This window comes from Trichosurus vulpecula, chromosome 4 (genome assembly GCF_011100635.1).
Source record: "Trichosurus vulpecula isolate mTriVul1 chromosome 4, mTriVul1.pri, whole genome shotgun sequence".
Classification (NCBI taxonomy): Eukaryota; Metazoa; Chordata; class Mammalia; order Diprotodontia; family Phalangeridae; genus Trichosurus; species Trichosurus vulpecula.
Window position 1 is genome coordinate 274,021,481 of NC_050576.1, and position 26,935 is coordinate 274,048,415.

At 36.8% G+C, this 26,935-nt stretch overlaps 1 protein-coding gene across 1 annotated transcript in view; it reads right to left on the reverse strand.

The window, feature by feature from the left end:
* The window catches only part of NYAP2 (neuronal tyrosine-phosphorylated phosphoinositide-3-kinase adaptor 2), a 161,088-nt gene that overhangs the window by 40,819 nt on the left and 93,334 nt on the right, over nucleotides 1-26,935 (reverse strand). The window contains exon 4 of the mRNA XM_036755707.1: nucleotides 16,058-16,161. Coding sequence (XP_036611602.1) covers nucleotides 16,058-16,161 — 104 coding nt within the window. The remainder of the gene's footprint in view (nucleotides 1-16,057; nucleotides 16,162-26,935) is intronic.

Here is a 26,935-nt window from a genome sequence, read left to right on the forward strand (position 1 = left end):
CTCTCACATTTTTGTTTTTACGTGTAGTTTGACTGCCTCCTTCCCACCTCCCCAAATGTAATTTCATTTAAGCTAGGGGACAAATTGAATCACACAACGGTCACACTTTAAAATGCATTAGTGTGCCCAGGACCGACTTTATGCAAACATTGTTTTCTATATCCCTGGATCCATCTTCCTTTGGTGACCTTCTTTCAAGCAAAACCCACCATACTATGACCTAATCTCCCAAGGACCTATTGCATATATTAGATGTAATTATTGTTCCAGGTCTTTCTGAGCTCTACTAGTTCATAATTTCTTCTAGGTAATCTGATCAACTAATTTGCATAAAGTTTCAATGATCAAAAATGACTTTAATTTGCTGTACCTCCCAGATAACACCTTTGCTTGAAGGAGCGGGGAGCATAAAAATGTGAAGTAGTATTAAAAATGCTTTAGGGTAGGAGTGAGTAACTTACCACCTCTTCCAAGTGTTGACTCTGTCAACCTGGAAATGTGAATAACTCAGTAAAGTTTCCCTTTCTAAGTGTCAGTTACTGAGACAAAGAAAAGACAATAACAACAAAATGCAGGACACAGACTCATATGTGTCATATTTTTCAAGCAAATATTTCCTACTTTTAAAGGAAAGAAAACCCGATTCAGGGAACAGCATATCCATTCTCTGAAATTTTTGCTTTACCTGCAAAGAAGCTTTGCAACAGAAGGCAAATAGAAAAGAAGTGGACCTTCATTTAAAGAGGAGAGAATTAGAATATTGAATAGCAACCAACACAATGTGGGGTAGAAAAGGTGAAAGCAGATTTTCTCTTTCCTTTTCTTTATATCCTCCTAAGACAGGAAAGTTAAGCCAGGCATAAGGCTATTTTCCTACCAGGAGAAGATCCACTAAACTCTGCCTGATCAGGGTAGATACTAGATTTTGTTTTCCTTCCCTAGTTTCTATCAATGCTCAAATCAAATGTCATTCCCTGAACAGGCCATTCTGACTTATTCATCTAAGGCCTCACACCCAAATAGCTTATGTTTATTTTGTATTTTATTATGTATATATTTAATATATGTACATATTCTCTTTCTTGGTAGAATGTAAGCTCTTTGAAGCCAAGGGCTGTTTTATATTTTGTCTTTTTTTCCTAGGTCAGTGGTTAATAAATCTCATGGATAGACTGATGGATTCAACTAGTCAGCCACCTTGTTTATTTTGTAGCCAGTCCATCCTGTTCCTTAGCCTCATTTCTGTGAATGATATAATCCATAATAAAAATGACAAGTCACATTTTTGCAGGACTTTAGAGTATCCAAAGTGCTTTCCTTACAACAGTTTTATGATGTAGGTAGAAGAGAATAAGCATATGGTCTATTGTGTACCAGGCACTGTGCTATGCACTTAATAAATACTATCTCATTTGAACCTTACAATAATTCTCTGAGGTAGATCCTGTTATGATTCCCATTTTATATTTGAGGAAACTAAGGCAAGAGAGGTTAAGTGACTTGTCCAAGGTTGCACAGCTAGCAAGTCTTTAAGGCCAGATTTGAACTCAGTTTCATGACTTAAGGCCCAGCACTCTATTTGACCCACATTTGTAATAGTGTGGATATGATTGTCTTCTTTTTATAGTAGAGAAAGTTGAGGTTCAGAGAAGGAAAAGGAGATACTCATGGCCACATAATTAGTAAAAGTTAAAGCCAGACCCCTGGAGTCAAAGCTCAGTGCTCTTTCTAATATATCATGATGTCTAGTTTCCTGGAGAGTTTTCCCAGTTATCTCTAGATCCTGTCTGAAGGTCAAGTACATACTACTTGCTAAAAATGAGTTTTATGATGGGAGGCAACCTCCAGCCACATATATTCCATCCATTTTGAGGATTGTATCAATTGTTAAAAAAAAAAAAGAGAGAGGGGGAGTCAGCACAAAGTTGGGAGACCCGAAATTCAGAATAATGAGTAAATGACTCTGGGCCTAATACATGAATGGATAGGTATGCCTATAGCAGACATCAGCTTCAACAATAACACCTAGCAATTTTTATAACTACGACAAGCACTATGAGTAATCAATAGGACAAATTTAACTGAATCTGAAGGCAAATAAACTTAGAATTTTTGAACACTAACCCTAGTAAGTATTAAGGGTGAAGTTCTCAACTAATGTAAGCGAAAAAGGCTCACACATGTCAATTATTTCTGTCACTTGATCAGATCATAAAATAAACATATGTAACTCCTTAACCAATTAGATATTATATGAATTAGGCCATTGGAAGGAAGGCATATGATGACACACATGAGACATCTTGTGATTGGCTGAAAAAATCAGGGACACTTCTTAGTCTATGTTACTTTAGTGGTGGTCTTATTCAAGGAGAAAACCTTGAACTCTAGTGCTGGAAGAGTTCTATTCTGGTTCAGATTTCAATTAGCACCAGGCTCCTGAGAGGGAATCAGTCTTGGGGAAATGGATGAGGTAGGGTAAGACCTTTCTATTTATCTTTCTCTCCTTCACCTCTGGCCCTGAATTGGCTATTGACCAGGACAGATGAAAAACTGGACCCAGAAGACTTAAAAACGATGCCACTTGAGGAGGGTGGTAACTCGAAGGAGCATAACGCTTTTCATTAGAGAGAAGTATAGGTGATGGAATTTACAAAAGTAGAAACCCATAATACCTTATACTTAAGGGGCAATTCATAATTCTCTACAAAGGAAGCAAAGGATTTCTAGTCACCAGGAGTTCAGGAGTTGTGAGGTACCCTTTGGCATATGTATCCTCCACATGCTTACAACATTACCTCTGTTCTCTGTGCCCATTCTCTCCATGGACCTTATGTGTAGTTCTGAGATGGTGTGCCCCCAAAATTTTGTTATGTAATTACTGTTTTTGTTATACTATCTCAATATGTATCTTTGCTGTCAAGTCAGTTGTTTGGAAGATTGTCAGTGTGAAATATACCAGTGGTGGCTCTTGAGAGTCATTACTGAACACCCAGCCCTTTATGGCTTCCCGTAGAACTAGAAAGCAGCTCTTGCCAGCTGCTTTCTGGGGACCTGTCCAGCTAGTGTTGGGAGATGTTGAGGAAGTAGCCTATAATGGGTACCAACCCATGGAGGGGGAGATGATATAGATTCTAGGATACTCAAAAGTCACTGGTGAGTAGGCAGCTGTTTGGGAAAGAATAAAGAGGGACAAGTTGGCACCTTGTTAGGGTGCCTCCAATGGAATATGGGGTGGTATGTAAAGTGTCATCAACTGATAGACTCCAGTTCAAATACTTATTCTTATTAACCAGGTGTTTCTACTGTGAAATTTGATGATAGAACTTCTCTGTGAAGATTTCCTATAGTTCCCCATCTCTGCTCATAGAAGCCCCCTGAGACCTAAAACAAAACATGATATTAAGGGTGGGGAAGACACATAGTCAGATGGAAAAAACTCTTATAAGCCCATTGGCAAATAGGTGGTCCAGCTCATGGATGAACAGAGCAGCAACAGGTCTTTCTATCTTTCATTAAACACCCCACCTGGCTTTTACTGGGAACTCATTAAGGTGTGTTTGTGAAAGAGTGAAAAAAGGAACCCTGTCTTTTTGCTTTTCTTAATAATAATGATGCTTCCATGGAAACAATATGTCATGTGACCAGTCTACTTCCTGAGAGGAAAAATTTCTAACCAAATAACCAAACAAAATACAATATAAAAGAAAACACACAGCCATTATTGTTTAAACACATTCATATGTTACTGAATACAATAAAAATGCTTTGTCTTTATGTGTCAGCTTCCCAGACATCCTTGGAGTCCATTGTGAAAAAAAAAAAAAAAAGCCCAAGCTTGAACCTGAACTCAGAGAATAAATAATGGAAAGAAAACAATCCTCTAACCCACGAGGTATAAATTACTGGGTATGAGAGATATTTAAATAAAATGAAAATCTTTCTCTTAGCACTATTTTGATACTACATTTTAAATAATTAAATTAGCATTAGAATTAATTAAATATCATTTTATAGCCCTTAATGTTCTTAATAGAAATACAAATTTCCAGGATCAAGCAAACATCATCGATTATTGAATATCACTGTTATCAAGAAGGGGAATGTCATTGTGACATATCAATAACCATTAATTTAAAGTGAGCACATGGAAGAGCAACATGGCATAGAGGATAGAGGGCTGGCTTTGTAACCAAGAAGCCCCAGGTTCAAGTTCTGCTTCTGAAACATACTGAATTTGTGGCAAGAAAGTTACATAGATTTTATGCTCCTGGTAATTCTGTAAGACTCTAAGGTACAGATGAAACTCCAGTCTTCAGTGGCAGGGAACTCTCAGTACGAGGAGGTTTACTAGGAAATCACAGGTCCAGACCAAAAACAAACTAAAGAACTTACTCACTTACTTACTTAACTTACTTGGTTTACTTAACTAACTAAAAGACTTACAATGTGGCACAATTAATGCAACCTAAAGAAGGAAAGTTACCACTCTCACGAGTATCCCATGTAAAGTCCCTACTATGAATCACTACCATTAGTAGAAGTGGTTCCTTAAATCCATTCTCTATCAATGGCATTCTATCCTGTTTATGGATTCATAATATTACAGTGTGACAGAGAAATAGGCTCCTGAAAACAGTGAAGGATCAACTCCACTAGACTAGATTTTCTAGACCCTACTGACCCTGTGAACTCATCTAGCACATAGCACAAAGCCTGGCACGCACAGAGTAGGCACTTAATAAATATTTATTGATTGATTGACTTAGAAATGAAAAGTTGTACCAATGGGATAGGGAAGCTGAAAAGCAAGAACCTTGGGTGGAATATTGTTTCTTTTACTACATGTGCAGTCCAGAATTAGCGAGGTGACCTGGTATAGTGGAGAGAGAGTTGGACTTGGAATAAGAGGCATGAATTTGAGTCTCTTAGTTTCATGATCATAAATAAATCACTTAATAGTAGTCATAGTAATAATGATGATGATGATGATGATAGCCACACTGATATACACATTAACATTTTCAAGTGCTTTACATACTTTCATATGATTCTTAAACCTGTCTGGTATAAACTATTATTATCCCTATTCAATCGATGAAGATGCTGAAGCAGAGTGTCTTGACCAGTAAGAGCCTCAGTTTCCCTGTCTATAAAATTGGATAACAATACTTGCAGTACTCACCATGAGGTTGGTTTAAGGAAAGTATTTTATGTACCTTAAAGCACTATATATGGAGGGGAGCAGGTTGAAATTTAGGCTATGTAAAAAATAAATTGTATCAATAAACATTTTTTGGCCTAACCTTATGAGAGTTTGTGTAGTACTGTGGAAAGAACAGTTAGTTGTTCTGGAGTCAGAGAACATGGAATCAAATCTCTCCTACCAGTGTGATCTAGAAAAAAATCACCAGACCTCAATTTGCTTATTGTTTTTGTTTTTTGTCTTTGTCAAGGCAATTAGGGTTAAGTGACTTGCCCAGGGTCACACAAGGTAATAAGAGTCAAGTATCTGAGGCTGGATTTGAACTCAAATCTTCCTGACTCCAGGGCTGGTGCTCTATCGACTGCACCACCCAGCTGCCCCTCAATTTGCTCATCTTTAAAATGGGCAGGGTGGGTTCTGAGGTCGTTTATAGTTCTAATTTTATGATCCTAAGATATAAATATGGGCTATCATTATATGCAAGTTAGATTAAGTAGAACACAAAAAGAACAGGGTTGTCTAGTTTGCTTTGGTTGAATATCACTAAATTCTTCTCATGCTTTCCTCCTTTACCCTGATAATATGTTTAGCAGTAGGCAGATTGTTTTAATGGGGATTGTGAATAAATTGTCTCCTTTTGTGTCTATTAGTAGCCTTACTGCATAGGGAAAAAGAATGGTGTTGTGCCAGACTGTGCCTGGCTACTTTGTAAATCACACTTTCTCCTTCCCCTCATTTCTAATGTTTAATAACTTTCCTCCCCTTATTGGTACCTCAGGCCCTTGTTGGTGAGGCCCTATGGAAATGCTTGCATTTCACAAGATGCCCCTTTTGAAGTGTCTAGGCCATATGGTGAGTATCTCTCCCCTTAAGTTTTGATCTTGCAGACCAAAATTCCACGTAAAGTCATGTTTATTCATATTTTTTCTTAAAAGAAAAGGCATAGCTAAGTAATTTAAGGAGCTGTGAGCTTGTAATGTAAAAATCCCCAATAGAAAATGACTACATTACTCCTCTGGGCCCTTGGTCTGAGATTATTTCTTTGTATATTCAGCACTTTGGCTTGAAATGTATACTAAAAGAAAGATCACAATAGTGTATTTATCAGAGGACCAGGATATGCTTCCCTTCTCTCACATCATTAATTGCCACCTTTGAAAATGACTGATGTGTTCTTCTTTCCCTCCAGGCCCTCTAGCCTTTTATGCAAGATACTTTTGGAATTTCTTAAACCTGCTGTAGAGGCACATGGAGGCTCAGAAGCCACCTAGATCTCAGGGAAGAGAAGCAGAGAACATTTCTGCAATAAATTCTAAGGCGAATCACTGGAAAACAAAATCCCTGTATAAAGAATAGACTCAATAAATTCATTCTATTGCTGAGAATTAAAGATGAGAAAAGAAGGACATGAACTGCTGAAATTCATCTTGTTCAAGAATTCAAAAATATTGATTGGATGAATGTTGTATTAAACGAAGTCTCCTTTTTATTCTGCCTCTTTGTCAAAATAAAGCAAAGCTCTTCCTGAATTTGTTTGCATATTTCCCTACTCTACAGAGTCAGCCTTTTTATTCCTACCCCATTTAACCACTCTCTTAGCCCAAGTCAAGTTTTAATAAAATAAAATTTTTAGCTGAAATGGATCTTACCCTAGACCTTGCTATAACTACTACAATGCAGATAGAATTTGAGGCTTTCTTTTTCCCACACAGGAAGAAAAATAAGACAAAAATGCTTAACATAGTGTCTGGCACATAGTAAGCACTTAATAAATGCTTATTAACTAAAAACTTGCCTGCCTCTGAAACTTATTAGCTAGTGAGCACCATGAGGGTAAGGACTGTCTTTTACCTTTCTTTGTATCCCTGGTGCTTAGGACTGTGCCTGGCACATAGTAGGCACTTAAGAAATGTTTACTGACTGAAACACATTTGGGCTAGATAAGGAAGAGGGTGTTGGATGTTCTAAATACCTAACCAATAACAGTTTCAGGAAAAATCCTATTAGATTTAAATGGTTATCTACGCCTTCTGTGAAAACTACTCTGGATGGCTACCATTGTTAAAATATTATTTTACATACATACACATATGAATGTACACAGACATACCTTTCCCCGTACTTTTAGCATTAAAATATTTATGAAGAAAGAGAAAGGAAACAATAAATTGACATTTAATTCAAAGCACCTTTTATTATGAAATCAAATGAAATAATAATTATAAAGTGCTTAGTATGGTGCCTGGCACATGGTAAGAGCTTTATAAATGTTAGCTAACATTATCGATCTTTAGGTCTACTGCAGGGACCAAAATAGATCGGGGGTGGGGAGAGAAAATTTTTACAGATATGATTGTCCTCGATTACTTCTCTATATTCAGGTAGTGGGAGTATAGATTTAAAGCTGTAAGGGACCTCACAATCCATCTAGTCTTGATCCTTTCATTGTATAGATAAGGAAACTGAGACCCTAGGGGGTTAAATGATTTGCCCCAAATCACATAGGTGTTAAGTATCAGATGTGAGATTTGAACCCAAGTTCTATCACTCAGATATGCCTCTGAATCTATGATTCTGTGAGCCTTCAACAGAATGAGACCTCTTGCCTTTGGCTCCAGGTCAATTATAGATGTGTCCTGTAATATGGAAATATCCAAGGATTCATTGATAGGACCTGCTGCCATTTGGACTTATAAACATGCAGAAACATTTTAATAACCATTTGTAATATGCTGACACCTACAAACCATGGGTTGGAGGAAAAATTCTTAAAGGATTCATTTATTCAATTAGCAATTACTAAGCACCTACAGAATGCAGACACTATACCAACACTGATTAGGCTGTGTAAAAATTAAGAATTCCTAGTTTCCAGAAGAATTAAAGGTAAAAGATCGAAGAGAGTTACGAAATGTTTGCATCTTTTCAGTGATGGTTTCCTAAGTTCCCCCTGCCTCCCTTGTAGACTTCAGTTGTTTTAAAATCCTTAAAAGTTGTTTATTATTTCAAGTAGTTTTTTACTTGATTCTCTAGGATTCTCTAAATAAATCATCATATCATCTGCAAAAAGTGATAATTTAGTTTCTTCTTTTCCTATTCTAATTCCTTCAATTTCTTTTTCTCCTCTTATTGCTACAGCTAAAGTTTTTAGCAAAGTTGCAGGATATAAAATAAACCCACATAAATCCTCAGCATTCCTATACATTACGGACAAAGCCCAACAGCAAGAGATAGAGAAATTCCATTCAAAGTTACTATAGACACTATAAAATATTTGGGAGTCTATTTGCCAAGACAAACCCAGGGCCTATATGAACATAACTATGACACACTTTTCACGTGAATAAAATCAGATCTAAATAAATGGAAAAAGATCAGTTGCTCATGGTTAGGCTGAGCTAATATAATAAAAATGACAATTTTACCTAAATTAATCTATCTATTCAGTGCCATACCAATCGAACTACCAAAAAATTATTTTACTGAGCTGGACAAAATAATAACAAAATTCATCTGGAAAAACAAGAGGTCTATAATATCTAGGGTATTAATGAAAAGAAATGCTAGAGAAGGTGGCCTAGCCATACCAGATATTAAACTGTACTACAGAGCAGCAGTCATCAAAACTGCCTGGTACTGGTTAAGAAATACGGGTGTGGATCAATGGAATAGGATAGGTACACAAGTAGGAGAAATCAACAAGTTTAGCAATCTTTGATAAACTCAAAGAGGCCAGCTTCTGGGCTAATAATTCACTATTTCACAAAAAATGTTGGGAAAATTGGAAAATGGCAGGGCAGAAACTGGGCATAGACCAATATCTCACACCATATACCAAAATAAAGTCAAAATGGGTTCATGATTTAGGAGTAAAATCTGATACTATAAGTAATTTGGGAAAGCAAGGAATAGTTTACTTATCAGATTTATGGAAAAGTAAAGAATTCATGACCCAACAAGAGATAGAGAGCATTACAAAATGCAAAATGGATAATTTTGATTATGTTAAATTGAAAGGTTTTTGTACAAAAAAAGCCAATGCAACAAGAATTAGGAGGGAAGCAGAAAATTGGGAGAAAATCTTTGCAACTAGTTTCTCTGATAAAGGCCTCATTTCTAAAATATACAGGGAACTGAGCCAAATATATAGGAATACAAGCCATTCCCCAATTGAGAAATGGTCAAAGGATATGAACAGGCAGTTTTAAGAGGAAGAAATTAAAGCTATCTATAGGCATATGAAAAAATGTTCTGGATCACTACTGATCAGAGAGATGCAAATCAAAACAACTCTCAGATACCACATCTCTCCTGTCAGATTGGCTAAAATAACAAAACAGGAGGATGACAAATGCTGGAGAGGATGTGGGAAAATTGGAACATTGTTACATTGCTGGTGGAGTTGTGAGCTGATCCAGCCATTTTGGAGAGCAATTTGGAACTATGCCCAAAGGGCTATAAAAATGTTCATACCCTTTGACCCAGCAATACCACTTCTAGGGTTGTATCCCAAAGAAATCACACAAGCGGGAAAAGGACCCATATGTAAGAGGATATTTATAGCGGCTCTTTTTGTGGTAGCCAAGAAATGGAAATCAAAGGGATGCCCATCCATTGGGGAATGGCTGAACAAGCTGTGGTATATGAAGGTAATGGAATACTACTGTGCCATAAGAAATGGGGAAGATACGGACTTCGTAACAATCTGGAAAAACCTACATGATATAATGCTGAGTGAGCGGAGCAGAGCCAGGAGAACATTGTACACAACCACAGATATATGGATTCTGTGAGGACCAACCCTGACATACTTCACTCTTCTCAGCAACGTAAGGTGCAAGGACAACTCCAGGGGACTCACAATGGAGAATACTATCTTCATCCAGAGAAAGAACTGTGAAGTTTGAATGCAGATTGAGGCGCACTTCATGCTCGCCTTTTTTCTTCTCTTTTGTTTTTGTTTTTGTTTTTTGTTTTTTTTGGTTCTGTCTCTTCTTTCTCATGATTCACTCCATTGGTCATAATTCTTCTCCACAACTTGACTAGTGTATAAATGAATTCAATGCGAAGTTATACATGGTAGTTATATGAGATTCCATGCCGTCTTGGGGAGGGAGAGGAGGGAGGGGAGAAAATCTGGATCTCAAAATAACCGTGTGTAGTAAACTAAATATAAAAAAAAAAAAATTAAAAAAACAAACAAACAAAAAAAAATCCTTAGAAGCTCATTTCCTTATGGCTTACTTTGGTTTTTAGTAATTAACTCACAGCTGGATATGGCCAGTAGTAAATTTTGAGATGCAGGTGATAAAGCAAGTCCTTCTACTTCCCCTTCACGGTCCTTTCCTTATCTACAAAAGCAAATATGTAAACAGTATGAATGAACGGTCAGCTCCAATCTACCTTTCCAGCCACATCTCCCTCTTTTCCCTTTTGTGAATCCTACAGAGAATCATAAAAATCTCAGCATTAAAAGTTCAAAAGGATCTCAATGGCTAGCTAGCCTGATTCATACCTGAGCAATAATTATGCCTATACCATAACTGACAAATAGTCACGTGGTCATTGCTTAAGATTTCCACCGAAGGGCAACACATGACCTCCCACAGAATCACATTTCACTTTTGTAGAGCTCTAATTGCTAGGAATTTTTTCCCCACATTGAGCCTAAAGTTGTTTCCTTGTCACTTCTCCCTGCTGCCCCTAGTTTGCCTCTCTAGGGCCAAGCAGAACTAGTTGAATTCTTCTTCAGGTGACAGGCCTTCAATAGTTCCATGCCAGGAATGCATTGCCTTTTCACCTCTATCTTTGAGCTTCCCTGGTTCTCCTTAAGACTTGGCTCAAATCTCACCTTCCAAAAGAGGCTTTTTCTAGTCTAGGGGTGGGGAACCTGTGGCACTGAGGCTACATGTGGCATTCTAGGTCCTCAAGGGCAGCCCTTTGACTGAATCTAAACTTCACAGAATTTGGGATTTGTAAAAGGGACACATGTGGCCTCAAGGCCAGAGTTTCCCAACCCTATACTTAGACCCTCCTCTATTCCTCTCCCCTAGTACTTCTGAAATGACCTATTTACACTGCATATATCTTCTATGTACCAGTTATTCCCATGTTGTCTTCCCCATTAGAGTATAAGCTCCTCAAAGGCAGGGACCTTTCTTAGCACTTTTTTTTGTATCCTTAATTCTTAGAGCATAGTTCCTAAGTACACAAGTAAACCTTTAATAAATGCTTAAGGATTTGAAGACAGAAAGAAGGAAAGGTTTTGTAGTATCATGAAGAATAGCTTTTGTTTCAATGTTATCTAGAAAGCATGACCTATCATACAGGCAGAAGTTACAAGTGTCTTCTCTTGAGACTTTTCAAGATGAATACATTCTTCCTAAAGTAGTCCATGTTTCTGTTGGAGTGTCATGAGAAGAGTTCGATGATTTCTTGGATGTTACCTAAGATTAAAATTCCATGATGCTATGTAGGGATTTATTTCTTGTAAACTCAATTGAGTTAACATATGTAAAGCATTTCGCAAACCTTATAGAATTATATAAATGATATTATTATTATTATAGAACCCTGGTAGAATATAAACTTTATGGTACAGGGGTTTTTATTTTTATGATTTGTATTTGTATTATCAGTGCCTTATAACAGTGTCTTCCCTATAGCAGTTTCTGTATTAAATACTTGTTGGATTGGACAAGAGTCTGTTTATAAACATTCCTATTCTTGTTTCTAATAGAGATTAGTTCAAATGGTGGATTTCCCAAGAACACCTTGCCAAGACAACTGGTTCAGTAGCTCAAGAGACTACCCTTGTCTTAACCAACTGTTTTATTCTTCTAAAAGAAAAATCGTCCTGAGATAGGACCCTAACAGCTGGTATCCACTATTGCAACTCTGTTATGTAAAGCATGAAACCATCATTATCTCCAATGGAAATAGGGGGTAGGAGAGGTTACTGAGCAAATGGGTCTGATCTCAGCTGTGAATTTTAGGATTCATTCTGTGAAATGTCACTATATTTGTAACTCAGTTTTTATTTGCTTTTGTCCTGAGGTTTTAGCTTTAAGGAAAAATAAAAGAGAAGACTTGAACTCTGAGTTTCATTTACTAACTTCCATATAGATTTCTTTTTGCAACTAAGAAAATTGCTGCTTAATTATTGGTGCAGAAATTCTGCTCAATTTTCAAACATTCAGCTACAATACATGATGGTACAAGTGAGGCATATTTCTGGGGATGCTAGGTTTTCTAGAATTTTCTTCTGCCTCATATGTGACTGAATTTAGAGAAAGTAACAACTCCTTGACTGCCTTGGTTGTTCCAGTGTGTAAGTAGGGTTTCCTCCTTTGTGTTGGGAAAAATTTTCTGTGCTAGTGAAAGCATCCTTTATTCACCAAATGTTTTCCAGTGAGTGAGCTGACAAAATCCTATGGTTCCTGTGTTTGCTATACTATAACCCCTAAATACGCTCCAAATTCATATAAACAGAACCATTACCTCTCTGTTTCTGTATTTATAACTTAATGGCTAAACTCATTTAACAGCTTTTTATTCTGATTTTATTCTGTTTCTTAGGCACCTAGAAGTTTCTGGCTTCATCCTAGTAACCCCGTTCAAGTGTTTAAAGCAAGTTAGAAATATAGCAAATGGCAGACTATAGCAAACAAACTGAAAACAAGAAGTCTGAAGAAAAAAGAGAAAAGAATACATCCGATAGAGGAAAAGTGTCCTTAAAGACAACTAGAACAGATCATCATAGGATCATAGATTTTAAAATGGAAAGAAAATTAGAAGTCATATAATCTGATAGCCTCATTTTACATAGGAAAGAAATGATGCCCAAAGAGATTAAACAACATGTCCGAAGTCACACATCTAGTATGATGCAACCCAGGACCCCTAAATCCAAAGCCAATGTTCTTTCCATTATGCTATGTTTTCACCAAAACTATGAATATTTGTTAAGGTCACTTGAATCAGTAGGATCAAGAAAAGTTGAGTATTGCTGGAACTATGTCTGTGACATCCAATAGAAAGACTTTTGTGTTAGGGAAAATATTAGAAGACATGAGTAGTGAAGTCTTGCTACAATTCAGCCAAGAAGTTTTTAACTGGGAACTATATGACTTACTGGTTTGTAAATTAAGGTGTTCAGGTCCCAAAATGATGTCAAACTACTGTTGAAACTATCATGATTTGGTGAAAAAAGGATTCAGTAACTGGTGATCCTACCTTAAATACATTTCCCACTTGACTCAATTAACTGGCTGTCTTAGAAATGTCTAGGAGAGTGCTTATAATTAGCAACTTATAGGAGAAAGGAGTAAACATTTCTTGGTCCCATAATCACATTTCAGATTTTCAAATAGAGTAGCATTAGGAGAATTCCTATTGCTATTACTTCAACTTCAGACTATAGAAATGTAGTCCTTGAATGAACTATTTAGGCCAGAGATACTGCAGTCCATAGACCTGAAAGGGGTTCATGGATAATTTTTAGGGTATCTGTAAACTTGAGTGGAAAAAAATTACATTTTATTTCAATGTTTCTGGTCTCCTTAAAAAATCAATGCAACTTATTCTATAAATTTAAAACATTCGAACTGACAAAGGGGTCCATGTCACAAGAAAAGTCTAAGAATCTCTGATCCAGCTCATGCAAAATCTGACCTCTATTTTCCATCACTATAATGGAATACTCATGTTGTATGCATCGTGTTAAAGCCTCCTACCAATTTCCTTAGAGATCAAAGGGTATTGCTCTTGAAGATACAAGGAAGACCCTACATGGTTTTGCAAATACTGAAGGAAGCTGCCACAATGACCATTCTCTTTATCACAATGGCTACCTTCTTAAGGTCTTCTCTGTTTTCCTTGAACATACACAGTTGGGGGTGGGGTAAGTGAAAGGAATACAGAAAATTTCTTCAGTGAGAAAGGACAATTCACAAGCAGGAAATACATAGCATAATATACATTAATTCCATTCACAATAATCATCCAATCTTTCCCTGCAATTTTCTCCTTGCAAATCCCTTTTTGTTTGATCATTTGGTTTAACTGTAGCTTTTTTTTCTCTAATATTACTGGTCAACTAGGTTGCACTACCCAGAAGCATCACTCTCCCTATGACTGCTTGAATTCAATTCTAAAGGCTTTTTTAATTTATTTCTTAGCTAGAGACTAGATCGTCAAAAGAGCAGTCAAGGTGCCTTTGTCGGAAAGAAGCCAGACTTATGTCTTGTTTGCAGAGTGCCTCTCTTATTCATAAATCAAAGCATGAGCACATTAGGTTAGTGCAAAACACTAAGAAACACTGTGGCCTCCCATTAGAAGGAAGTACAATTATTCTGCTGCTTCACATTTTTCAAATGGCCTGACATTTTGAATAATTGATAAGTGTATAATTTCTTAAGGAGAAGTATATTTTCAGTAATGGTCATTCCCCATAGAGGAAATGTCCTCTGTCCTCTGTGGATTTATTTTATAAGGTGCCATTTTAGAAATCTCTCTCTCTCTCTCTCTCTCTCTCTCTCTCTCTCTCTCTCTCTCTCTCTCTCTCTCTTTCTTTCTTTCTTTCTTTCCAGACGAAGTGAATTTCATGAAAATTAACATCAACTGTCCAAAAAGGGGGTCCCATGAAGACATAAGAGCATGTCAAAATCACTGTTAATCTCACAAATAAAAGTAGATACATTTCTATTTTCTATTGGTAAGGTTTTCTTGTTATTGTTGGGGGGCAGGGGAGGGGATGAGGGAAAAGGGAATATAGAAGTGAGTTTTCAGTAGTATGGAGAACTTATATGTTGAAATTCCCTCCACTGCTATAGATTGACACCATTGTCCATTGAGCATGTACTAGAGATGATATTTAGATAGAATCATGGTAGCACTTACTAATCTTTTGTTTAATTGTTCTGGAAAACTAGGAAAACTCCAAAATACAACATGCCCTCAAGTCATTAATACGTTAACAATTTCTATTACACAGAATTACACGGCACTTGAACCTATCTCTTTCTTAATTTCTTGTCATGTCACTTCAAGTGATAACATTTTATAGTCTCATTGACCATTCAGGAACACTTAGAGTTTCTGAGATCATTACTGACATAGTTATTGTGAAAAGACATTTTGTTTAACCTTGAATTCTTATTCTACAGTTTTTGATGAATATGATTAGAATTATACTCTCAAGTTGTTCAGTTTGTCTATATAGTCTGGGTTATAAGAGAGGCTAGCTGCCATGTTTAATCAAAATAATTTCATATATGAGCACTTATAAGGACAACAATGTTTCACAGTGTCTTACAGTCATGCTCCAAGCTAAAGGAAATATGACACTGGCAAAGATGTTACAGTACAATAAGACCAGAGTTCAAACGTATGTACAAATTTGGTGACAACATTGATGTGTTTTCAACAAGACATTTAACAGAAACCTACATAAATTAAAATAGTTAAATTTATCAAACATTGATAAATTTTTAAAGACAGTATAAAAGTACATAAAACATGGAAAAAGACTAAAAGTACCAAGCTAATACATATAGTACAAATTTACTACATTTATATTACAGAATGATGGAAAATAGAGACAAAAAGAAACAGCTTGGGGACGAACAGCAAAGAAAGTTCCACCAGGAGCAAAGAGCAGACTTTCCTTGCTGGGTGATGGGACACACAACTGCACAACCCATCTCATCCACGCATATGCACACATAGAAAAGTAAAAGCAAATGTCAAGAGTCTACAGGTAACAAATGACAGACAGAGAGACGTGAGAAGCATTTGGCATGTTGCGTGCGTCACATGAAGTCATTCACGATTGGCTAACGATGATGGTACCTGGCTCTGTTGCAGATCACTGGCTTGCCTGAGAGGAGTAACTGACGGAGGAGGCACACCTGATGTGGATGCAGACCGACCTAATCTGCAGCTTACTTTAGGCTCTGTGAAGGAGGGAAGAAGACAAAGAGTGAGCATCACTGACCTCAATTCGGGCTTGTGAGAAGTAAGGAAATGAACCTCTCATACAGAGTAATGTTGAATTGATTTCTGCAAGGAACTATTTCATAAGAATATCTTCCATGCAGTTATGATGAGTAACTGCTTCCAAGTTCTCTTTCATACTTTGCCACTATGCATTATAATATATGGGCTATTATCAGAACTGTTATTAATGGCAATTGATTAAATCCTTAGTGACCATTGATTATGAACAGCTCTTCATGCTTAGATCAGCAACTTGGGGATAAGGAGAAATATTTGCAAACCACTATATTGCCTGTGTTTCTCCTTGTTTCTAAATTTATCTTAAAAAGCAAATGGCAATCTGTGTTAAAGGTTTTGATCAGTTTCTAAAAGAATCATACATCATTTGTATTAACATTCCATTATACTAGCACAACTTACTCTATGCATGGCATTTTATTTTTTAACATTGACTATCTTGAATCACATCACCACTATCTTGGTCATTACTAGACAATTGATAATATAAGTTGCCTTGCTACTACTTTATTTGCCTAGCGAAAATTGAAGAATCACTGGTATTGCAGTGATTAGACCTGAAAACATGGCATGGTAACACTGCTTTGGAGCCAGAAGACCCAACCTGTCATCATTACAACCTGTTTGAACTGAGGGAAATCAGTCAATTCGTCAGTGCTCAGGTTTTCATTTGGATGTTAAATTAGATGACCTCTGAGGTCCCTTTCCTATGTTCCTTCAATTGGTTCCTTCATGCAAGTGTCTTGTAAAGTTTCCTAACACTATGTAAACACTATGCTACTTACAAAACTTACAAATAATCATTTTGTAAAAGAAATTACAATTTAGGACACAGAGGAGTCATAAACATGTCACAGAGGTAGTGTTTAATTTCCTTACTTTACAGAAGAGGAAACAGGTCCAAAGAAATGAAGTGACACACCCAGAGTCACATAACTAATAAATATCTAGAATAGGAATAGAACCCAAAGCTTTCTGACTTCACTTCCAATACTCCAGTCACCACTAATAGTATCATCTAACCAGACAGGCTGTATGTGGACCAAAATAACTCCAGAGTGCCTCCTGAGCCAGATTAAAATATAATTGGGAAGTGTTTAAGGAAGTAAATATGAAATACAATATAACATAGATAATGTTAATTTGTGGTTTTCTAAGTCAATATGATACCCACAGGGATCTGTATCTTTTCGAGTTTTATATCACTATCCTACACCACATTGATCCTAAAAAATTTCTTCCATTACCAAAAGCTAATAGAGCTTAAGGAATCTAGTCATTGAATAATAGTCACTATTGAAAACAAAACAAAAAAAGGATAAGGACATTAGTATGCTAGATTTCATTGATAAAATAATTATTTATGTTTATTAATTAAGTTTTGGCTCCTCTCCACTCTTTCCTGACTCTCCAGGGCTTCCTCTAGAATACCCCACAAATATCTTCAAACAGAGCCTGGATTTCACACACTGGAAGTAGCTACCATGCCTGAGGAAATTGACTATTGAGACAACATACAGAGAAGCCAGCAGATGCAAGCAGTAGAGACTAGTGGGAAAACCTTACACATGAAAACTTCTAGCCAACGACTGTAAGCAACAGTGAGAAACCTACTGTGGGCTTTGTGGGCCCAAAGGTTACTTGTTCATTGGTCTTGGTTTTCATTCAATAAAAATGTTCATGTGTATAGGCCTTTTTTTGCTGTACATTGGGAAGAATATCCCAAGATTTTTAGTTGAGGTTTGAGTCAAGTATAACACTTTAATGTTTAATCTGGGGATTAAACTGGAGGCAAAAAAAAATGCACTTCTAAACTGAATTCAAACAGCCCAGTTCCTATATAGATGTTCCAGAAAACAATTTAAAAATACTGCCAGAGGAAATAATGATCAAGAACTTCAATAAAAACTGTAGTGGCTACTCCAGAATCATACAACTAGACAGTTAGAACCATATGGGCAATAAGAAAGCAAGTTTTCCAGAAAAGTAAGCAGTACTTCAGGCAAATAACACTATCAGCTCCAATATGACCATTGCCTTCAAAGCTCTCTGTCTATAGGTGGAAAGAGCAGAAAGTTACCCCCAAAATGTGCTTTAGGGTGGGAAGAAACCAAGATTGTGAACTGTGGGAGTCACTGGAAGTATTATTAATAGTGATCATGGTTAAAATAATGTTCAAACTGAGACACCCAAGAATTAAGAACACGAAAGTCCCTACTACTACCTCCTGAGATGTGGAAAAAAAATGTCTTGGAAAGGACAGGGGAGGGATCTCTAATGGGTAGGGTGAGGGAATAGGTTAAAGGGAGTTTATAGAACGGTATTTAGATTAATGGGAATAGGATGATAAGAGAGGGATCTTTGGGAGGATAAGGGAGGGATCTTTGTGGGGGGTGGGTAGGTTAAGTAATAGGAGGGAAAGGTAGCAGTAAAGTAGAGGAGTTAGGAGGGATAGGAAATAAAAGATATGCACACATATAAAAAAAGGTCAAAATAGAATTTGTTATGGAAAGCATGTCTATATATGTATGCATGAGTATATATGTATATGTGTATGTATATATCTATATCTACATATAAATATATCCACAATTAATTATACCCTTCGGGGAAGGAGATGGTAAAAGAACAAAGTAAAGATTGCATAGTAGAGAACAAAAGAAAACTTATAGGAAAGCAAAGAAAAGATGGACATCTCCCAACATAACGCATGGTATTTATTATATAGGCTTTCTTGAAATGGAAATTTATTGCTATATATTTTGAATCCTCACTTGCACCCTGCTGTGCATGACATGCTTTTTTTTTCTTTTTCTTATTTTGTATTTAAGTTGCAACATTTACGTTTATAATATGTTTCTTTTTCTTATTGTACATTTAAGCTTTTTAAAAAAAGGGAAAAAAGCAAAAGGCCAAAGGAAAAAATCTCAAGAATATAATAGCCAATTTACTGGGCTTCCAAGGCAAGTTAAAATATTGTCAGCACCAGAAATAATGATTTTTAGTTCCAAGGAATCAGTCAGTATTACACAAGCCCTGGAACTTCTCTTTTACATGAGAGAAAAGCTTGGAATTCATTGTTTCGAAAGTTCAAAGTCGTTTTTAGCTTATTACCAAAAATAACTTCCCACACAAAGATGAGAATAATACTACAGGGGGTGGGAGGGAATGGAGCTTTAATGGAATAGGAAATTTCAAATATTCTGGATGAAAAGACCAGAGCTAAGTAGGAACTACAAATGCAAACACAAGACTCAAGGCAAACCTAAAAATGGAACTTTTAGAGAGTCTGTATAGTTCTGAAGGTCCAACATTTAACAGAGGAAGAAGAAATAAGTCCATTTAGAATGCAAATTCTTCAAACAGTATTGAGGTATTATAAGAAAACAGAGTAATTGGGGATGGATTTATTCTATTGTAAGGGTTTGATGAGAGTAAAAGAAAGAACACTAGGGTAGAAATGAATGAAATACACTAGGGTAGAAAGCGGAAAGAAGAGGATAGAACTTACTATTTCTCGTAATTAGTTTGTGTAAGAAGAGTATACAAACAAGGAAAAAGGGGTGGGAGGAGAGCACTCCAATGAACTTTACTTGTATCTGAACTAGCAAAAAAGGACTGAATAGACATGCATACATGTAATGAGTTTGTTGAAGAAATACCACAAAATCAACAAGGAGAAATGTAGGAATAGGTGGGGATGGAGTTCGGGAGTGGGGAGGGTGTTCAGAAGCAAAGCAATATCAAAAAGAGTATAGTCTCAAGAAAAAAAAAAACACCTCCTGACCTCAAGATAAGAATAGGGAAAGGGGGCAAAGAGTGGAAGAACTAGAAAAGAAGGGAGTTTCAATCAATTGGGGAATAACAGAACAAACTGTGGTATATTAATTTAATAGAGTATTATTGCTCCATATGAATTAACAAAAAATTATGATTCTAGAGATCTTTGAGAAGCATGAACTGATTCAGAGAGAAGTGAGCAGAACTAGGAGAATTATTTATGTAATGGCAACAACATTGTAAAGAAAAACAGCTTCAAAACACTCAAGAATGCCAATCAAAACAACTAACCACGTCTTGAGAGATCCTATAATAAATCATGTTACTTCTGATAGAATTGGGGAAGGAGACATACATTTCTGGACATAGCCACTGTATGGATTTGTTTTCTTGAATATGCTTATGTTTTCTTTTTCCTATTTTTTTTAATTGATGAGGAGATGGGGAGCCAAGTAGTATCAAAAGTGATTCCAAAAAAAGGAAAAGAAAAACTGACAAAAGAAAGGCCATTGAAACACTTTTTTTAATTGCACAGAAGAAGAAAGTTCAGAGGGAAGAAAAGCATTAGAATTTTCAATGTAACGGGTGTGTAAAGTGTGTGTGTGTGTGTGTGTGTGTCTGTGTGTGTGTATGTTATGATAGCACCTTGGACTTTGATTTCCTAGGAGTCTGACACAGGAAACATTACATACATTTGTATGTTTAGTGTACATTCACTTAGCTAATCCCTGATATACCTAAGGAAATCATTTAAGAATGAATATTTTTAAAATTTTCCAAATGGTCTCCCATTGATGCACATTAACAATTCCCTTTAAGAATATTTCTCTTGCTAAACTAAACTAATTTCTAAAGCTAGTTGTTAAATTAATGGAGGCAAAAGTATGGCTAAGAAAAAGGGGGGAAAAGAAATAACAGACCTACTGCTATTAGAAGAGATGAAAATACATACTTCATATTTTGGAGAAATGTTGCCCATTCAGTCCATTAAAACACAATTTGGAGGCCTAGAGAGACTTAACAACCTGCTATTCTTATTGATTGAGTGGTTTACATCAGTTGCTTCTATTTCCTCTCCACCTAATAATACCCTTAAACCAGGCTCCTACACACACCATTCTACTGAGGTTCCTTACTCAGAAAACATCTGTGATGTCCAAATCCAATGGTCTTTTTTTTAACTCCTTATTTCCCTTATATCTTTTGACACTGGTGATCACCTTTTTTCTGTCTGGACTTTCTCCTTCTTTGGTATAAAAGGCAAGACGCTAATATCCTTCTGCTTCTTTGATGTCTTTTTCACTACCTTCCTTTACTTTTGCAGAAAGGCCCAAGCCAGACATCATTACTCTCCCAGTTCAGCTCCTGACTTTAAGTAACTTCACCCAGTACCTGGGGCCTCCTGACTCAGCCTTCTCACTCTGGAATATCCCTTATTTAGGGTTTAGACTATTCAGTCTAGCTTCCTTCTGCCACTAGTGAGCTCTTCCAAGGGCTTCCACTTTGTCCAGGTTGGAAAACCGTTATTCCTCTTTCAGTTCTGCTGTTGAAATTCTCAACTTCCCAACCAATCTCCCCATGTGCACAGCACTCCCCACTTTTCAACTTACCTTTGACTGTTGTCTTCCCCCATTATAATCTAAACTTTTAAGGATAGTGACTTTCGTTTTGCTTGTGTTTGTATCAGCACCAACTAACACAATGCCTGGTGCTTGCTAAAGGCTTGATAAATGCTTGTTTCTTACCTTCCTCCCTTTTAATTGGATGGCTTTATTGACAATTTACTTTTTAGCCCTGTGCTGATTGATAGGAAAGAGACAGCATAGCATAGTGACAAAGGGTCAACCTAGAAACAAGAATACTTTGGAATAGTTTCAATCAAAGTTGGGTTCAAGTCTCACCTCAGATATTTTGCAACTAGTCTCAGGTTAGGTCACAACCTCTCAGTATCCCCAGGCAATACCCAAAGAGACTGCAGAGTTTGAAGAGATTCAAAATACCAAATGACAACCCAGAGTCTGAAAAGACTGGATCTCTCCTCTCTCCTTCTCACCAATTCCCACTTAGCCCCTCATGCAGGGGCATTAGCATTGATCTCCAATGGAAGAGAGAATTTTATGCCAATGGGCTTTGGGACTCAGATTACATTCTATAAGAGTTCAATACTATTCAAGTCATAACAGTACCTCGGGCAACTCTCTAAGACTGTAAATTATAGATAACTGCTGATTTAGATAACTGAGGAGTGGAGGGAATTTCTACACTGGGAGTGCTCCGTATAAATTAAATCACACATCTTGATTAAGGATAACTAAAACAAAATTACCTCCACATCCTTTCTAACTCATCTTCTGCCACTGAAAATCACCTACCCCTTAAAACAATGATTTCCAAATCCATCTCTCTATACTTGACTTTATTCCTGAACTTTCAATTGTTCCTTGGTTCTTTATGCAATCACTATTTTCTCAGGCACATGGGTTCAAAACCTTGGAGGCACAATCATTTCATCCTTCTTCTTTTGTTGCCTACATTGACTTTTGTCTTCAAAATGTCTCTCCTATTTGTTTTTTTTTTCTCCATCCTTTGTGCTACAATTCAAATCCAGTTTACTAAGAAAGATCATCTCAAAATTACTACAACAGCCTGGCTTTTGGTTTCCTCGTGGCAAACTCTACTTCTCTCAATTTATCCTGCATACCGATGTCAATTGATCATTTTTAAAATGGTATTTGCTGAGTGTCATTCCCTGCTCAAACATCTTCTGCAATGTTTATTTCTTACCAAGGCAGGCTGGTCAAGCAAGGACCCTCATCCTACCATATAGAAAGGAAGAGAAGAGCTGGTGGAAAGACTGGAATAACAGTAGGTAGCTGGTGGAAGCATACGATGAAGCTATCAGGGACAAAGATGGAAATTAGAAGTTCTTTTTTTTTCTTTTTCTTGAAATATTCAATTCATTGCCATTTGGAATATCTGAGGTAGTTATAAGACTGGATAGAAATAAGTGGTTTTACAAGTCATTCATAGAGCAGTATACAATGTTAAGTTTAAAAATAGCAGTATGCCTTGTAACTTTCCAACACTGGATGTCATGAACGCACACTTACCTTGGGAGTACCACCTACCCCTTCAGAGTATATTATGCCAAATTTCCATCTGGATTCTGGGATTAGATGCTCTGGCTGTTATTTCCTAGGAATCCTGGTACTGAGAACTCTCATTTAGACACATTGAAATAGCAAATTCAATCCCAGTTCAAGGAATCAGAGGTAAATGATGTGGGTTCACTCCAGGGCTCTGTTCAGCACTATGGCCGAAAACATTACCCGTTGAGCTAATGAAGTGAGTGTCTCTTGCCATATGAGATCGGAGGGCTGATTCATTTACTCTGCTCTCCTGTCTCCAGGAGCAGACTGGGAACTAATGTGTATAAGTATATGAAGTTGAAGGAAATATCCCATAAAACAGCTGGTCTACAGTGTCACATAACAAAGGCAGTTTTTCCCCTTTACTCTACTTGATGGTCACAAGAGGGCCTATGGTATAGTAGAAACAGGATTCAACTTAAGATCAGAAGATCCTTTAAGGTGCCTTGAGGTTAACAAAATGTTTTCTATAAGGTAACTCATTTGATCCTCACAACCGCCTTGTGAGGTAGGTGCGCAAGTCCTTCAGAACCTGGCTTTGCTTTACCTTTCCAGCTTACTGTACATTGCTCCCATTCATGATAACTATGGTCTTGCTCGTAGATTCCCAAAGTAGGTAATACTTCCCCCTGGGGGTATTGCAACAATTAGGGGAAAAGTGGAGTGGAGGTGGGGTGGGGAGGGGCAGGGCACAGTAGTAGTCTTGGGTGCAATTGGGGGGGGGGGTGTTGAATAAAAATAAGGGTGCAGTGGAAGCATAAGGACGTGAGAAGAAAATTTTGAAAAACTGTTTGTACATTTCATCTGTTGTATAACAGAATTAAAGTCATAACGATTACATTATTTCACAAATAAACAACAAAATGTAAGTTATAACTGATCAGTGGTCAATCCCCTGACAGGTCTTAGCAAGCAAGTGTTGGCAGGCGAGCATGTCTGCCATTGTCAGGAAGTCTGCCATGCATCAGCAGGGACATGTGCCTGTGATGACTTGTTTATAGCATAATGCTATGCAGTTACATGATGCAATATTACATCATCAAAATTTCAATGCAGGAAAAAAACCCACAAATTTATAATAAATTATTAAATTTAAGATGTCTTCTTTTTGAAATGACTCAAATTTCAAAAGAAACTGTTAAAGACTTAAATAAAGTAGATTTCCAGGGGGGTACAGAGTAACTTTTCTTTTAAAAGAGGCCAAATAAGTTTGGAAACCTCTAGTCTAGCCAAACTGGTCCTCTTGTCATTCTACATATAGGACAATCTATTTCTTAACTCCTTACTCTGCATGCATTGTTCTCCATGCATGGAATAAACTTCTTCTTCACCTCCATCTTTCAGAGTACTACATTTTGCACAAAGTTTAGCTTAAGCTTCACTTTGTATACATTGTCTGATTCTCATCCTCATGTTCTCATGCCTCCCTCCTAAAATTACCTTTCACCTATTTTCATATATTTCCTTTACATTTTCAATATGTACATTTTGTCTCACAAATAAAGTGTAAGTTCCCCGATGTCGGAGACTTTTTAATTTATTTACTTTTCTCAGTTTCAGCCCATAACACGTTGCTTAGAACGTTAGGCATTTAACTGTTTCTTCCTTGGTTATTAGTATTCCTGTTGCTGCTAATGGTACCAACATTGCTGCTGCATTTCATATCACAGCTTGGCACATGAATTAGGTTCTCCCTGCCTTCTAGGTCCAATCCTGATGTGATGCCCACACAGGTACTATGTTGATGTTGCTGATACATAGGTCACATCAAGTCATTCTCTTGTTCAAGAAACCTCCATATTTGCCTGCTATCTCCAGCTAAAATACAAAATCCCTTTCATTTCAATATAGCTCCAACCTAACTTTCCTGAGTATTTTATAATGTTCCTCCTCAGATACTCTATGTTGTTGCCAAACTGATGTACTTGTTACTCAACATATACTGTCCATCCATAACTACGAATAAATTGCCATGCCCAAAATGTTTTTTCTGCATTATGTCTATATCTTGCAGCAGTCCTTAGCTGCAGCCAAGACTCAGCTCATGTGCTACCTCCTACATGAAGCCTTTCTTGATACTGCTGGTTGTTAGTACTCCTTGGTTCTACCACAGATACACACATATGCATATGTATATACATACATATACACATGTATATATACACACATATATACATGCATATGCATGTGTGTATACATATTGTACATATACATGCATGCATGCATATACAGTAAATACAAAGTAACTGATGGAACCAACCAAGAAGTACTAACTTCAAGTGTATGTGTATATGCAGTATATTTAGGTATGTGTGTATGCCTGCGTATGTACATGTATACACACATGCACATGAATACATTCTAGTGTGGGTATGCATTATGCATAATAGAATGCAACATGCATTTCTATGTACACATGCTTATATGTGTATATACATGTAAATGTATGTTGCATTTTATATATGTATATATATGTATATATGCATACACAGTAAATACGAAGTAATTTTAGTGGAACCAAGTGTTCTTTGTATGTATGTGGAGGTATATGTATATACCTACAGATACATACACACGTGGATTGTATATTTTTCTCTTACTAAATTATAAACTCTTTGAGAGCAAAATTGTTTCATTTTTGCCTTTGTATTTCTAGAATCTAGAATAGTTTCATAAATATTTTTGAATTGATTTGGATTGAATTCCTAGGAATTTTCTCAGGCTTATTCACTCAAAAGCATGCCATGCATGATTTTAGTGTGGGAGCTGGTCCATGAATAGACTATGTGCCTTGGGAGGCAGAATTACCTTCAAAAGAAGAGACCGTTTTTCATTTTGCTAAATATTACACCTTATTGCCAGTTGTAGATGGGAAGGGCACCACAAGGCTAGAGTTGTTGCAAAATAGCAATATTATACTCTTAGTCCTAGAATTTTCAGTCCATGATGGTACATATACAACTACCTTAGAGGTCAAGAAAGCCCCTAGAATCTGCTCTGAATCAGAACCAGATGCAATTGACCAAAGAAGTTCTAGGATAATCCTAATTAAAAAAAAAAAAAAAACTTTCCTGGTGTCTTTGGGGGACCATGGAATAAAATGTGAACTAATAAGCCCATGAAGTGAGTTTGGGCTGCCTATGTAAGTCCAGGTAAATCCCATTGTCTCTCTTGGCCTCAGTTTTCTCAATGGTGAAATGATGAGATTGGTCTCAATGACCTCTAATGTCCTTTCCAACTCTAAAACTATGATCCTATGACTAGTTTCTGGGGTTCTAGAGATGATGGAAAAGGGTAGGAACATAACACATAACACATGAACCAACAATTTCATTCTGAGTTTTACATTTACAAATTTGCATTTTGTGGGGAGGGGCTAAGCACACAACTGGCATACTAATACTCCACTGATTTGTGATCTCACTGCACCTGTAATACTCATCCTACCCTGACAAGATAGAAATGACAAGTCATTCAAGTCTAGGAGGCCATTCTAGTATTGTGGTACATTTCCAGCTTACAGCTGGCAGCAGGGTTTGGCCTTTAATAAAAGGAAAAGTAACTACATTGTTTAGGGTACATAGTCTATCCATGGACTACCTCTCAAACCTAACAGAGAACCACTGGATTTGATTGAATAGGTGATGACATGATCAGACTTGCATAATAGGAAGGCCAATCTGAGAGCTAAGTTGAATAAAGTTTAGTCAAAGAAACACTGGAATGGAGATAGACTTGAGTCATAGAGGCCAACCAGCAGCCCATTACAATGGTCTGGGCATGA